At 39.9% G+C, this 12976-nt stretch overlaps 1 protein-coding gene across 3 annotated transcripts in view; it reads left to right on the forward strand.

Annotated features, from left to right (window-relative positions):
• MSH3 (mutS homolog 3) overlaps window positions 1-12664 on the forward strand; it is a 182690-nt gene extending 170026 nt beyond the window's left edge. For all 3 annotated transcript variants that reach the window (XM_005904548.2, XM_070373062.1, XM_070373063.1), the window contains exons 23-24: window positions 8936-9107; window positions 11929-12664. In XM_005904548.2, coding sequence (XP_005904610.2) covers window positions 8936-9107; window positions 11929-12025 — 269 coding nt within the window. In that variant the 3' untranslated portion in view covers window positions 12026-12664. The remainder of the gene's footprint in view (window positions 1-8935; window positions 9108-11928) is intronic.
• Window positions 12665-12976: the final 312 nt, after the last annotated feature.

Here is a 12976-nt window from a genome sequence, read left to right on the forward strand (position 1 = left end):
AACTATCATTCTGTTGGCTTTTGTGACGAATAACCCAAAGTTCATAGGAGTATGAACTTACTGCTTATTAATAATAAAACTATGAATGTCGATTGTAATTGACATTTGTCCAACATCATTTTCTCTAAGCTTTGGGTCAAACAGAGTTTGCATTTCTCCTCGCCATCTCTGAGTCCTTCTCTAGCCCTCTTTATCTCATTTTTCTTCAAGAAGAAGGTGGGATGAGGGGGGAACATTTAGATTTTACTCCTAGGTCCATCTTAGGAAAGATGCCTTAACAGTCAACTATATTAGTCATCTTTGAAAAATACTCAATATATTTCCCAAAGTATGATTTAACATGAATTACTTACTAAGAGCAATATTCTATACTTGCTGTTCAGTCGCTCAGTTGTGTCTGACTCTTTATGACCCCATGAACTGCAGCACACAAGGCTTCCCTGTCCTTCACCATCTCCTGGAGTTTGTTCAAACTTGTGTCCATTGAGTCGATGATGCCATCCAACCATCTCACCCTCTTTTGCCCCCTTCTCCTCTTGTCCTCAATCTTTCTCAGCATCAGGGTCTTTTCTAGTGAGTGGGCTCTTCACATCATGTGGCCAAAGTATTGGAGCTTCAGCTTCAGTATCAGTCCTTCCAATGAGTATTCAGGGTTGGTTTCCTTTAGGATTGACTAGTTTGATCTTGTTGCAGTCCAAGGGACTCTCAAGAGTCTTTTGCAGCACCATAGTTTGAAAGCATCAATTCTTCGGCACTCAGTCTTCTTTATAGTCCAACTCTCTCATCCATGAGTAACTGCTGGAAAAATCATAGCTATGACTATACGGACCTTTGTCGGCAAAGTGATGTCTCTAGTATTCTATACTGGACATATGTTTTATCTGAATTTGACAAGGAAAGTGAATCTCAGGTAAATTGGATCCCCCATGTCAGGCACCTGGGTGGGAGCTGAGTTGAACCTAGAATCCATGTCTTCTGCCTGCAGGTTCTTTTCATCTCTGTTAGAACTGCTATGTGAGAGTTACAATATTTTTTTCTTAGCCTTCCACTTACTACTCATGTCACAGAAATGAAACATTTCATGAAAAAAGAATGTCATTAGCCAATAAAAAAATTCAAGTGCTGTTAGTAATGTAGTAGATTTTAGCATTTTTCCCCATGCTCAGTAGTAATTTTTTTAAGCCACCAGCCTGTGGGCCAGTGATGGTTTACACAGTTGGTGTGCTACAATGGAAAATCCATTATCCAAGATACTTCATAGTCCAGATTTTATTTTGGAAAAGTAATAAGTAAGGATGGACCTGAAAAAGAAATCAAGCAACTGGCCCAAATAAAACAAAGCAGTGGACCTGAGATAAATACAATGTTAGGCAATCCTTGCCTTTCGCCACCATGCGATCTTGAAAAACACACCATAAATTCTCTCATGGAAACAGTTTCACATCTATTCATCTGCATCCAAAGTGACCAGAGGAGCTCATAAGCCAAAACTCCATGGGATAAACAAAACAGATTTCACCAACAGGGGAGGGAGAGTCAGTGGTAAGCGTTTGATGTGAACTAACTGCTAACCCAGACCCTTATATTTTAAGTGTTTTGACTTTTTATTTTATTGATTTAAATTTTTATTCATGAACAGAATTTTAGAAAAACTAAATGATGCTAAAGACAGGTGCTAACAGCAGTGGTCCCCTCTTCCATGCTTTTCCTACACGGCCCCTCCTCCCTCCAGTCCCAAGGCAGCTGTTTTTGGTTCTTTCATCCGTCCGTTTCTTCCCTGGGTCTAAATACTGTGCTTATTTTCCTATCTCTTGGTTCACCAGCCTGACAGTATTACTGACTGCTTGTGTTAAATGAGGGTCTTCAGTCCTCCCTTCCTCTTTCCTCCTAGTGTAATGGTTTCACATTTTTCCTATTTCATTCGAATTCATTGTTTCACTGTTACTGCCATTAGGTATTGCTTACTCCTGAGGCACATAAGGAGACAAGTATGTTTTCTTTCTTTTACACCTTTTTTCTCCAAGGTCATAATTAATTGTTTTTATTCTTTCATTTCATTGTTTTGAGTCTCTTGTTGATTCTATCCTCTAGTAACTGTAAAACGCCTCTCTAGACAGTTTTCACATGATTGCACCTGTTGATTACAGGTTTCCTTACTGCAGTCATTCCTCCTGGAGTCCTATGTCCTCCTGCTCATCTGAACTGGTTTCTCCCTAGACCTCAGCTGTTGTCCCGAGACCTGCCTTGGTGTCATTCTGGGATGTCTCTTAACCTGTCTTCTGTTTGTTTACTTGCAAGTAACAGAATGCTTGGACTCACTCTGGCTCAGACAATGAGGATAAATACAATCTTGTATTATGGGAACCTCAGGAAGGGTGGGCTTCAGCTTCTCTTTGCAATTCTCCAGGCTTTGCCTTCCTGCTCTGCTAATTTCATCATCACACTAGTAGCAAGATGGCTGCAGTTCTTTTGTGCATCACATCCAGAACTGATAATGTCCGAAGGAAGAAAAAGGACCAGCATTTCCTGTGAGTCTTTCTTAGGAGCAGGAGAACTTTTCTTAGATGCCAACTAGGATCTCATCAGTGTCCTGTTTTATTTTCAGAATTGATTCACATGCTCATTCTTTTTTTTTTTTTTTTAATTAATTTTTATTGGAATATGGTGGCTCAGTGATAAAGAATCCACCTGCAATGCAGGAAATGCAGGAGATGCAGGTTCCATCCCTGGGTCTGGAAGATCTCCTACAGGAGGAAATGGCAACCTACTCCAGTATTCTTGCCTGGAGAAATCCCATGGACGTGGGAAATCCTCTGTCCATGGGAAATCCCATGGGCAGAGGAGCCTGGTGGGCTACAGTCCATGGGCTCACAAAAAAGTTGGACACAAGGACTTAGTGACTAAACAACAACAGTAGTTGCTTTTACAATGTTGTGTTAGTTTTTGTTGTACAGCAAAATGAATCAGTGCACATGCTTATTCTTAAACCACTTTCTAGAAATGAGAATGACAAGGATAACTTTGAATAGCCTAGACTAATTTGAATCAACATTTGGAAGTAGACATAAGGACACTATCCCCTGGGTTAAATGGTCAGGGAATTAGTTCAGTTCAATCGCTCAGTCGTGTCTGACCCTTTGCGATCCCATGGACTGCAGCACGCCAGGCCTCCTTGTCCGTCACCAACTCCCAGAGTTTATTCAAACTCATGTCTATCGATTTGGTGATGCCATCCAGCCATCTCATCCTCTGTCGTCCCCTTCTCCTCCCGCCTTCAATCTTTCCCAGCATCAAGGTCTTTTCCAGTGAGGCAGCTCTTCATATCACCTGGCCAAAGTATTGGAGTTTCAGCTTCACCATCAGTCCTTCCAATGAATATTCAGGACTGATTTCTTTTAGGATGGACTGGTTAGATCTCCTTGCAGTCCAAGGGACTCTCAAGAGTCTTCTCCAACACCACAGTTCAAAAGCATCAATTCTTTGGTGCTCAGTTTTCTTTATAGTCCAACTCTCACATCCATACATGACTACTGGAAAAACCAAAGCTTTGATTAAATGGACCTTTGCTGTTAATGTCTCTGCTTTTTAATATGCTGTCTAGATTGGTCATAACTTTTCTTCCCAGGAGCAAGCGTCTTTTAATTTCATGGCTACAATCACCATCTTTAGTGATTTGGAGCCCAGAGAAATAAGGTCTGCTACTGTTCCACTGTTTCCCCATCTATTTGCCATGAAGTGATGGGACCACATGCCATGATCTTAGTTTTCTGAATGTTGAGTTTTAAGCCAATTTTTTCACTCTTCTCTTTCACTTTCATCAAGAGGTTCTTTAGTTCTTCTTCATTTTCTGCTGTAAGTTTGGTGTCACCTGCATATCTGAGGTTATTGATATTTCTCCCAACAATATTGATTCCAGCTTGTGCTTCAACCAGTCCAGTCTTTCTCAGGGAATTAATCCCTTTATAAATAAGTGTTTTCTTAGAACTGTAATAGATTTTGGAGAAGCTGCTAATAATATTAATTAAAGGAGATAAAATTTTTAAGACTCTGCATGAATGAAAATGTCTCCATTATACCTTCACACTGGATTTATAATTTAGCTAGGGCTAGAATTTTAGGTTGAGAATTATTTTCTCTCAGAAACTTGAAGCATTGCTCCATTGCCTGCTCACATCCAGTATTAACCCTGGCTGTATCTAGGCTTCATCCTTTGCCTCTGACCTAATCCCTCTTCTGTCTAAATTCGAGGCTATTGGTCATCAGTAAATCCCCCAAAGGCCTTTAGGGTGCCAAGACTCTGTGCTTATCTCTTTCCCTTGGGGTGGGATAAATCAGTGGACCAGCAGTGACAGACCTGCGTTGTAGTGTCTTCCAGACCTTGGACAAGTCACCTAATCTCATCCGTGTCTAATAAATTTTAGGGATCTCTCCCGAAAGTGACTGCAGAAACTATTTGATCAGCACACATCTGTTTAATAACTGCCTAGAGAAGTTTTGCTTTAAGACAGTTGTGCTAAATTTCCCTGTAACAAGGAGAAACTTGAATGATTGCTTTCACTGACTCTAAGCAGTGTCGGATAAGTTTTTCAATAATATCTGTTTAAGAAATGATCATTGGAGAAGGAAATGGCAACCCACTCCAGTATTCTTGCTTGGAGAATTCCACGGACAAAGGAGTCTGGTGGGCTACAGTCCATGGGGTCGCAAAGAGTCGGACACGACTGAGCGACTAACAACACACACACACACACACACACACATACAAGAAATGATCATAGCTTATAAGGAGAGTCCTCATGATGAGCTTTTATTTGAGGCTGTAAAGACATGAGTTGTTTTTACCATCTGCTCTCTGACCTGGCTCTTTCTGCCTCCACATTTCCATCTTACACACAGACACACACATATGCACTCCCTGTCCTCTCTTTCTCTGTTCCTCCTCCCACTTCTTACCTCTCCTTCCCATGGAAGAGTGGTGAAAGATAGTCTTAAGGTAGAACCTAACTTAATACAGCTCCTTCAGGTGATTATGGAAGAGTGGTCACATTATTTACCTTGATGCTGCTCTAAGAACTACCATCCATGCTGTGTGCTAAAGTCACTTCAGTCATGTCCAACTCTTTGTGACCCCATGGACTGTAGCCCGCCAGGCTCCTCTGTCCATGGGATTCTCCGGGCAAGAACACTGGAGTGGGTTGCCATTTCCTTCTCCAGGGGATCTTCCCATCGGGGGTCAAACCTACGTCTCTTATGTCTCTTGCATTGGCAGGCAGGTTCTTTACCGCTAGTGCCACCAAGAACTACCATAATCATTACTAAAGTAGAGACTACATATGATGACAAATTCAGCAGTTGTTTGTCCTGAGATGTGTTAATGAGTCTTTTGGGGCAACAGATATAATTTAGCTATATTTTATAGCTGTATTTAAGAAGCATCTTTAGCTAGCTATATTATATATACTACATATTATACATATTATATGTATATAAAGCAAAAAAAGAAAAAAGCTGTCAGCAAAGCAATGTTTAAATGAGGGGAGTTTGTGGAATTCAGCAGGCTTTCAGTAAAGGATGGATGGATGGATGAATGAATGGATGGATAATGAATGGACAGATGGACTGACAGATGAATTAATCTCATTTTTAGAAAGGTCATTTTCAATTCTGGATTATAGAGGTGAGGCTGGAGGTGAAAACATCAGTTAGGACTAGCCTAGTTGAAGTGATAAAATCTGTGTTTGTCTTAAAAATGAAGAGAGCTAACTTTTTTGATACCCCACTGCTGTTCATTTCGCTTTGGGTCTTGTGAGCAATTGAAGGGTAACAAAAAACTATCCAGGTTGGCAGGCACTGGTTTCTGCATGCTTCCTTCCTAGTCTTTTCCCACCCACTTCGTCACCTGTTCTTTGTGTTCCTTTAGTTTTCTTTGGAGGTAAAGGATATTCTTAGTGCTTTGCAATGTGAGTTTTAGTCTATGTATTCTGAGAGTGTCAGCATTCTTTTCACCTCCCACCTCTAGCACCTACCCTTAGAAAGATATTATTTGTCTGTTGCTGAATTCTTAGAGGAGATTAAAGACATTTCCATTATCCTTTTTTCTCTGTTGTGTTCAGTCTTTGGGCTTTTTAGCTTGTAGCTGATAAGAGTAAAGCTTACATATTTATCAAATGAAATAATGTTATGAGAAAAGCTCCTGATAAACTTATAATAAGTATACCAGGGTCTCAGAAGTCACCGTGAATCTGGTCATCTTGGCCATTTTTGCAGTAGAGTGCAATTATGTTGAAGTTTATAATAAAAGCTGCATAATCCTGAATTGCTTTAGATTTATCAAAGATTAAACTGTATGCAGCTGTTGGGGAGGAAGAATTTGTTCTTGGTTCTTTGGGTGATCTGATAACCAAATTAACATAAAGCAGATTAACTGGAGAAAAGCAAATTTAATTATGTACCTACAGGGGCCCCAGAAGAATATGAGGGCCAGTGAGGCAGTTGAGGCTTCTCTACCATCCAGAGCTAAGGAATGGGATAGGAGAAGGAGCTTCAAAGAGGAGGAGGGTAATTGACGGGAAAATGGGAAAAACAGATATTTGGTAATTAGGTTGTTTGTCTTGCCATATGCATAGGTCATTCTGATAAAAGTTCTCTCTGGTAATTGTCTCCGAGCCAGCACCCCTCTGCCCATCTAAATTCTTTTAGGCCATTGAAGGGGGAGATAGGTCTTCCTGAGCCTTTTGGACCTTCACTATCTTCAACTCAAGAGAGTCTGCATGCCAAAGTGGCACATTTTGTTCTGAATACCTTTGCAGCATTGTCTTTGTATTACTGTACTTCAGTTCAGTTCAGTTGCTCAGTCGTGTCCGACTCTTTGTGACCCCATGGACTGCAGCACGCCAGGCCTCCCTGTCCATCACCAACTCCTGGAGTTTACTCAAACTCATGTCCATTGAGTTGGTGATGCCATCCAACCATCTCATCCTCTGTTGTCCCCTTCTCCTCCTGCCCTCAATCTTTCCCAGCATCAGAGTCTTTTCCAATGAGTCAGCCCTTCGCATCAGGTGGCCAAAGTATTGGAGTTTCAGCTTCAACATCAGTCCTTCCAGTGAACACTGTACTTCATGATATCCCAATTCTTTAAAAGTTTTAGCTTCAAGCATATGTATTAGGTGGTAGACTGGTGCCCTAAGAAACAGATTCTGAAATTCAAGTGTCCGAGTTTTATTGAGGAATGCTTTCACCATCAACACCCGAGCAGGACTAGGCAGTTCTGGGCTGCATTACAGTTGTAAGACTTCAGCCAACCCTGCAGAGAGCCCGGTCAGGGGTTGGTCCTTCAGAGTCACCTCAGCTTGAGGCGAGAAAGCCAGACTTTTATGCCTTTTATTATCTTATTGTTCCATAACAAATTTCCCGTAAAACATAGCAGCTTAGCACAGCAACTGTTTATTACCTCATAATTCCTGTCAGTCACGAACCCAAGCTGAACACCTCACAGTCTCTCTCACAGGCTTCATCCAAATATTGGCCAGGTAGCAGTCACTTCAAGGCCTGACTGGGACAGCCCACTTCCCAGCCCTCTCACATGCTGTTGGCATACCTCAGAATATCCACTTCCAAGATCATTCACACAGCTGTTGGTTGGCCTCCAGACCCTCACTAACTTGTTGACCAGAGACATCGGTTTCTTCCCATGTGGACCTCTCCATAGGGCAGCCCACAGTATGGCCACTGGCTCCCTTTAGAGCAAACAGGGAAGAAAGTGAGAGTGCCCGAGACAGGCCACAGTCTCCTGCAATCTAATCTCAGAAGTGACGTACCATAATCTTTGTCGTATTCTATTCATTAGAAGCAAGTCCCTTGGTTCAGCTCACAGTCAGAGAGGGAGAATGACTCAAGGACATGGACACCAGGAGGCAGGGGATCTTTGGTGGCCACCTTCGAAGCTGCCTATCAACCCCTGTAGCAGCCAGTCCACTGGATGCAGGCTGCCCACGATGGGAGGTGACCTTGGGCGAAACAGCTTTCTTCAGCTGCGGAAGTTCCCAAAGAGAGCACACAGCTGAGGGTTGCTCTGATAGTTGGGGCAGTCCGAATGGGATTTGGATGGTACCAAACAGCATCCACGGGCTTTCCAGGTGGCACTAGTGGTAAAGAACCCTCTTGCCAATGCAAGAGACCAGGGGTTCGATCCCTGGAGGAAGGCATGGCAACCCACTCCAGTATTCCTGCCTGGAGAATCCCAAGGACAGAGGAGCCTGTGGGCTACAGTCCATAGGGCTGCACAGAGTTGGATATAACTGAAGCAATTTAGCATGCACACATGTGAACAGTATCAACTTTAATATGTATAACTCTTTTTTAACTAGGATATTTAATAAGCCAGAATTTCTCAGTCTTGATATTTAAACTATGCAACATGTATTATTTCCTTATCTGTTTTTGTGGCTTTGTTTCTTGCACTCTTGGAAACATCCCTTATATATGTTACTTTACAGATTATATTACATACAAGACTGGTGAATACATTCTTTCACTGGAAAACACTTAAAAAAAAAAACTGTTTTTAAAGGAGAAATTATATTGTACCATGTATCAGAATCATTCTCTTTTGGGTATAGAAATTCATTTGAAAATTTTCAGCAAGCAGCATACAACTAAATATTTCTTAACTTACAATGAATAATTGTTAAAAAGCATTTTAACTAAGCTAAAAGATAGTCCTAAATGCAAAAGCATTTTCAAAACAGTATTTACCCTTTTTCTAGATATGTAAAGAAGGTAACAGGCGATTAGGAATAATGGATTTCTTTTTCAGATTACAAATTTTAATTGAATAAAGTTATACAGATTTCTATTTTGTCTTTAATCTAATTTCTTTCAATTTTCAAGTGTGGTTTTCTTTATCTCTCTCTTTCTTTTAACTTTATTTTTTTAGGTGAAGAAGACCAGGTCCCTGATTCTGTCATATTTCTTTATCAAATAACCAGAGGAATTGCAGCAAGGAGTTATGGACTCAATGTGGCTAAACTAGCAGATGTTCCTGGAGAAATTTTAAAGAAAGCAGCTAGCAAGTCCAAGGAGCTGGAAGGATTAGTAAATATGAAAAGGTCAGAATGATTGTGTTGCATTTTTGATTTATAATGAACTCTTCCAAGTTGTCCCAGGAAGAGGATTGTCCTGTAAATGAACATCAGATCTTCCTTCAAGCACCTCTTCAAATATTCTGAAACATTCAATTATGATAAAATGAAAATGGTTCTTCCCAAAGCCCATGTGAATTCATTTAGGCCTCTCTAGTCAGATCTTTATCTGTTAAGTTGCTAAGTTGGTTTTCCGATCATTTTTCTAAAGAATTAACTCCTTTGTGTATACCAACACATTGGTTGCTTAAAATATTCATTTATGAAGAATATTACTAATGGAAACCTCGATATATAAATAATATTTACAGTATTTCTTTTATACTCTTTTATGCTCATTCAGATATGCAGCAGTTGCATTCAGAAGTGAAGAATTCTGTCAGAACGTGAATGAAAATAATAGTACTGGGTTAACCAAAAAGTTCTTTAGGTTTTTACGTAACATCTTACAGAAATGCCTGAATGAACTTTTTGGTAAAATCAGTATCACAGAGCTAGGTGATTAGAGTCGGTATCTGTGCATGTCACTTTGTGGATTTGTTTGTGACAGATTTTTTATTCTAAACAAACTTCTCCACCACCTAGAATGCTTTATGTGAATGCACTTTTACCCTGGACATCCAGTGAGTATGTAGTCAGTATATAAACTGATCGTCATACAAACCTGAAACATACTTTGGAAGGAAGATATTCCTAGGAAAATACCCTATTAATAAATAATAAATTGCAGCCTTTTGTTTCCCAAATATCAGATTATATTTTAAAAAAGCATAAACTCCTCGCCCACCTCCTACCCCACCCTGCTCTGCCTGAAGAGTCTAATTGACCTGCGGCAGGGTATTGTTGCTCTGGTCCATGACCATGTGATCTGGAGCGAATAGGCTGTAAGTCAGATAGAACATCCTGGCTGGCCATTATGCCGTAGGAATATTTTTTAGTTCTGGGAATTATTACCAATTTAAATATTGAACTATGAACACCTGATATTTTAGTTAAAGAGACAGTTGCCAGCTTGTATACTGACAGTCCTGCAAGCAGCTTCTCCTCCTCTTCTTTCTTCCTCTGTGTTTCTGCCTCACACTCCTAACCTTGCCATGGTAACCGGTGGTGGGCTAGGTCCAAAGTGCTGGAATACTGCAGCACTTTGTCGTCCGGTGGCATTCTCTTCTGGATCCTTTCCACAACACCAGATTAGAAACAAATGATTCAATCAGTGACGGGCTACTTCCAGTTACTTGTTACAAAATAGATTCACATAAAATTTTTCTAGAGGGAAAAGTGATCATCTATGAGATTTTAAAAGTAAGCTTAGCCCTTAGTTCTGCTCAAAATCCACAGACAACTTTAATCCTCTCTTGTTGTCTTCTTATTTTTCTTTTTTCATAAAGAAACTGGAATTAAACTTTACTATAAAAGATGCAAGATGGCAGTAAGATATGAAAGTTCTTGTAGGCTATAAAGCAAGAGCAGTAAAATTCACAGGTTATTTATAAGTATTTTAACTCCTCCGAAAGACAACTACTGCATATTAACGCATATATATGGAATTCAGAAAGATGGTACCAAGGATCCTACATGCAGGGCAGCAAAGGAGACACAGATGTAAAGAACAGACTTTTGGACTGAGTGGGAGAAGGCGAGGGAGAGATCATTTGAGAGAACACCATTGAAACATGTACATACCATATGTAAAATGGAGGACAAAGTGCAAATTTGATGCATGAAGCAGAGTACCCAAAGCTAGTGCTCTGGGACAACCCAGAGGGATAGGGCTGATTCATGTTGATATATAGTTGAAACCATCACAATATTGTAAGGTAATTATTCTCCAATTAAATTAATTAAAAAATAAGAAGGGAAAAAATATTTTAGCTCTTCCAATTAGTATATAATATTTTAAAATCTAGAAAGTTAGCTTAATAAGACAGAATGGTAGGAAAAGGCTGCATTGGCATGATATCTGATGATTTATCAGGACAAACTGTATTTGTTGTTTTTCCTTTTCACTAAAAGTGGTTATCCCATTGATTTCATTGGTCACAGAACCCAAACTGAATCTGGTGCATCCTTATGAGTTTGTTAATAGCTAATATTTATTGAGTGCTTGCTATGGATACCAGCAAGTTTAGGTAGTCAGTCCTTTGCAGCAGCCTAGACACTGTAGCCAGGTACTGTTCTTATTGCTTTACATGCATTAATTCACGTAACCCTTATGATAACCTTGTGAAATAGATACTGTTGTCATCCTGTGTTGTAGTTGGGAAAAATGAGGGTAGGAGACTGACCGGGAAACCAGGGTCACCCAGCTAGTTGGCGGTAGAGCCATGATTGGAACTCACATTCCCTCTGCAGACCCTAAATATTGGGTTGGTCAAAAAGTTCATTCAGGTTTTCCCATAAGATGTTAATATTTAACTGGATTGCATTTTTGCAGAAAGAAAAGTAGGTCTGTGTTATGTTGGCATTTTACTTTTCCAATAGCCTGCGTTATTTTATTAAGTCAATTTCACTTTTCATCCTGTGAGCACACACAGCCTCCAGCTGAGTTAGAAGAGGGAGGAAGCTGTGCCATCCCCTCCCTGGAGCTGATCAGCAACCTTGGTCTCTTGATTAAAGCAGCCGCCCTGAGAACTTCTTTCACCAAAAGGCTGATGCTCCCCACCATAGCCTCCTAACCATACAGCTTGCCTGCTATTCTAATATCACAGACTTTTCATAGTTTTGATGGGATGGACTGGCCCCTAACAATTCCATTTATAAAAGAAATGGTATTTTATTTTCTGTCCAGGAAAAAGCTGAAGTGTTTTACCAAGCTATGGACGGTAAATGATGCAAAAGACTTGCAAAAGTGGACCGAAGAAGAAATTACAGACGTCTCTTTGTGATGAAAATGAAGGCTACGTTTTGGAACCAAAAAATAGAGAATTAAAAATACCAACTGTGTGAAAACAACTCTCCAGTAACAGCCCATCTTTGTGTGATGTGAGCATAAAGCCTGACTGTGGCATATTCCTATCAGAAACAGGGAGGCCTTTTGTGTAGGTTCCTGCTATCCTGATTTTTAAAAGTATAAACACTTTTGAATATTAAGATTCCTATCGTGTCATTAGAAAACCTCATGGACAGTAAGATTCAAATAAAAAGCTTCTAAGTAAAATCTGAAGTAGACTGTATAGTTCATGAAGTTTTAGAGGCTGATATAAAAAGTAAAGCATGATTTTATTTGTTTCAGTTCAGATAATTTGCAGCTGGGTGAAATGTCTGGCAGGAATATACCTTTTATTCGAACTGAAATAATTTTATGATACCACCAGTTTATTCACTGTGAGCATAAGAATTTTTGAAAAGAAATAGAATTGTCAGGCTGTTTAGAAACTAGAGTGCAGAAATAACAAGGTCATGAAATTTGAGAAGTTAAATAGTGTCATAGTCTTAAGCAATTTGGAGATTGTTGGATGAAATTATTTGTCATTCATTTCAGTAATAAACATTGATGAATACTTGGTATAATTTATGATCTTTTTCCTATTGAATTTGGGGTTTAGTTATGGAACCAAGGTTGCTGTTTTTTCCATGTGCACAGAACTGAGCTTTCTCACTTTGGACCTTTCTACTATCTGATACAGCAAATGCCTTATAGCTTTGTTGATTCATAAAAGCACTCCCTCCCTGCAAGGTTAGGGTAACACATGATCATCTATGTCCCTGAGCTTTCTATAGCACTTGAAACCTGGCTTCTCATATGCTTTTTGTTTCTTGCACAAAGCTTCTCTATCCTACTTCCCACTCAGTTTTCATTCTTACTCAGTGAAATGCCTTCCACACATTTGATGGTC

Source organism: Bos mutus, chromosome 7 (assembly GCF_027580195.1).
Source record: "Bos mutus isolate GX-2022 chromosome 7, NWIPB_WYAK_1.1, whole genome shotgun sequence".
NCBI classification, from domain to species: Eukaryota; Metazoa; Chordata; class Mammalia; order Artiodactyla; family Bovidae; genus Bos; species Bos mutus.